Below are 3,411 nucleotides of genomic sequence, written 5' to 3' on the forward strand. Positions count from 1 at the left end.
CTAACTAACTAATTATTTTTAGATATTTAACTTAAAATCAACATAAGTTTATTTCTACTAATTATTTTTAAATAAAAATTTTACAGTTGGAAATGTTTTGTTGATACCTTCAAAATGAGACTAATATTGAATAATATTAATTGAAATATAAAATTTCAAGAACCAAGTAATTAAAAATGAAAAAGTCATTATTTCATTAGTAAAAAAAGTTGCATCGCTTCATTTCCATGTCTTTCCCACAAATGTTCAATCAATGCATTTCGAAGTGCAAAATGAGCTTCTTTTTTTTCAACCTCTTATGTCGAGCAAGAAACCGTTGGCATCGTTCAGTTTCCGTTATCTCCATATTTTCAGCATTCGGAATTGATTGTGGAGTTGAAATGACAACATCTTCTTGCTCGTCACGTTCATCTTCGACAATCATATTGTGCATTATAATACAAGCAGTCATGATATCATGCAGAGTTCGTTTATCCCAAAAACGGGCTGGCCCCTTGATGATAGCAAATCGTGATTGGAGAACACCGAATGCCCGCTCAACATCTTTTCGACATGCTTCTTGCATCATTGCAAAATATTGTTTCTTTTTATCATCGAAATTAGAAATGGTTTGAACAAGTGTTGGCCATTTCGGATATATGCCATCGGCCAAATAATAACCGACATCATAATTTTTTCCTTGAATTGTGTAATGAGCAGGAGGAGCAATATCTTGTGATAGATTGTCGAACAAATTAGACGACTGCAATACATTAATATCGTTATTGGATCCTGGCAAGCCAAAGTATGTATGCCATATCCATAGATCATATCATGCTACTGCCTCAAGAATAATGGTTGGACCTCCATGACGACCTGAGTATTATCCTGCCCATGCTGTTGGACAATTTTTCCATTGCCAATGCATACAGTCTAGACTTCCTAACATTCCTGGAAAACCTCTTTCTTCCCCCTTTTGCAAAAACCTTGCAACATCGTCGACATTGGAGGTCCTCAGATATTCATCTCCATATACTTCTGCAATTACTCTACAAAATCTCTTTAAATATACAATTGCAGTTGACTCACCGATCCTAACATATTCGTCAGTACTATCTGCTGATGTTCCATACGCCAACATGCGAAAAGCCGATGTAACTTTTTGTAAAGTTGATAGCCCAAGTTTGCCGACACCATCCATCTTCTGTACAAAGAAGTTGTCATGCTCACATACCGCCTCGACTATACGAAGGAATAAACTCCTGTGCATCCGGAACCTTCTACGGAATAGGTTTGCACCATATGTAGGGTTATCAGAAAAATAGTCATGGTAAAGTCGAGAATTACCTTCTTCCCTCCCGCGATTGATCACCAAATGACCAGGAACTGAGCCAATACGCTTTGGCCGCTCTGCCTCTTGAGAGAGATAAGTCATTATTTTATTATTAGAGGCATGTACGCGAGCTAAGAGTTCATCTTCCTTCTCCCATTGTGTCATATCTTCCTCCCAATCTTTAATGTACTGAGACCATATTTCGTCGTCAGAAGAAGAAGAAGAAGAAGAAGGTAGATGTGATGGTCCGGCTCTATAGTTCATTGATGAAGAAGTTATGTATAGAAATAATCATATAAGTTGTGAGTTATTTAGAGATGGATGTAATGTCATTATATAATATGACTCCCCGCATTGGATTCTTTTCAGCATTGGCTTCTCACCCCCCACATTGGATTCCTTTCATGTTGGAGACTCCCCACATTTGATTCTTTTCAGCATTGGCTTCTCACCCCCACATTGGATTCCTTTTGTGTTGGAGACTCCCCACATTGGATTCTCCTAGTATTGGAGACTCCCCACATTGGATTCCTTTCTTGTTGTAGACTCCCTACATTGGATTCCTGGTGTTGAAGACAACCCATATTTGATTCCTTTCGTGTTGGAGATTCCCCACATTGGATTCTTTTTAGCATTGGCTTCTCACCCCCCCATATTGGATTCCTTTCGTGTTGGAGACTCCCCACATTGGATTCCTTTCAGCATTGGCTTCTCACCCCCCCCCCCCTCTTTTCAGCATTGGTTTCTCACCCCCACATTGGATTCCTTTTGTGTTGGAGACTCCCCACATTGGATTCCTTTTGTGTTGGAGACTCCCCACATTAGATTCTCCTGGTGTTGGAGACTCCCCACATCTGATCCCTATATAATACTTGCATAATTTTCATATCTCCGCCACAACTCTTCTTATTCTATATTCATAACTCTTTACATTCCTCCTTAGATTATGGCATCTAGTCACGAAAAATCTTTTTTACAAGAAGAAGACCAAGTTTTATGCGCCACGTGGCTCGAAATTTCTCAAGATCCAAACATGGGTTCTAATCAAAAGAAGGACAAGCTGTGGGAACGAATTTCTGCTTTATTTCATGAAAGAACTTCCAATATTTGTAATGCTCAAAGGACTCCGAAGTCTCTTTCATGCCGAATGCAATTAATTATGAAGGCCATCAGTAAATTTTGAGGATGTATTCGACAAGTCGAGCGCTTAAATCCAAGCGGTGCTTCTGAGCTTGACATTGTAAGTATTTTGAATAACATAAATCTTGATTATCATCTACTATCATGTTATTAATAAATGTTTCTTCCTCTCTTGTGGTAGATGAAATGTGCTAGGATAATATTTGCAGTAGATCCAGAAGAGAGAAAGGGGTTTCTATTTGATCATGTTTGGTCAATTTTAAAAGATGCAGAGAAATGGGCAAATATAAGTGTCAGATCGCCTGCAACTTCCAAAACTTCAAAGTCCCGCTCATCTCAGGGATCAGATTGAAGTTCTCCTGTCGTCGACTTAAATGACGATAATGAGGAATATACTCATAATGACGAAGATATGATAACAAGTCGACCGACAGGAAGGAAGAAAGAGAAGATGAGGAGGCGACAAGCAACTGAATCCAACCTCGACTTGGAAACTCTCAATAAAAGCAATCAAAAAATTGTCGATATTTTAAAAAAAAGTCATGGAGAACGAGAAAATGATAGAATAGCAATGCACCAGATTATGATGTTAAGGGCCGAAAACGAAAAGAAAAAATTAGATATTCAAAGGGAACGCCAGGAAAGTAAGATTATGTTGATTAATTTTGATACTATTACTGATCCTTCGGAACGCGAGTATTTTCAAATTAAAAAATAAGAGATTTTAAATAGAAACACAACCGGAGGTTCTTCATCTGATATTCCTAATCCTGAATATAGTTATGCAGGAAGTCAATACGGAATACCTGACTACAGAAGCGGTGGATATGGAGGAAATGACCTGCCCGATTTTTAGTTTGTTTCATGTACTTTATATTTCTATGTATTGCCGCTGAATGTAATATATAAAATTTCATCATTCGGAGTAGCTGTGAAGGTTGTTCCAAATATTATGCTAT

The 3,411-nt window shown here is 37.9% G+C and overlaps 1 protein-coding gene across 1 annotated transcript; it reads right to left on the reverse strand.

The window, feature by feature from the left end:
- Nucleotides 251–1,576, reverse strand: LOC109841670. Its single transcript, XM_020410619.1, has 2 exons — nucleotides 940–1,576; nucleotides 251–771 (listed from the first exon to the last, which is right to left on the reverse strand). The coding sequence occupies exons 1-2, from the start codon at nucleotides 1,574–1,576 to the stop codon at nucleotides 251–253; spliced, it is 1,158 nt and encodes a 385-aa protein (XP_020266208.1).

Source organism: Asparagus officinalis, chromosome 5 (assembly GCF_001876935.1).
Source record: "Asparagus officinalis chromosome 5, Aspof.V1, whole genome shotgun sequence".
NCBI lineage: Eukaryota > Viridiplantae > Streptophyta > Magnoliopsida > Asparagales > Asparagaceae > Asparagus > Asparagus officinalis.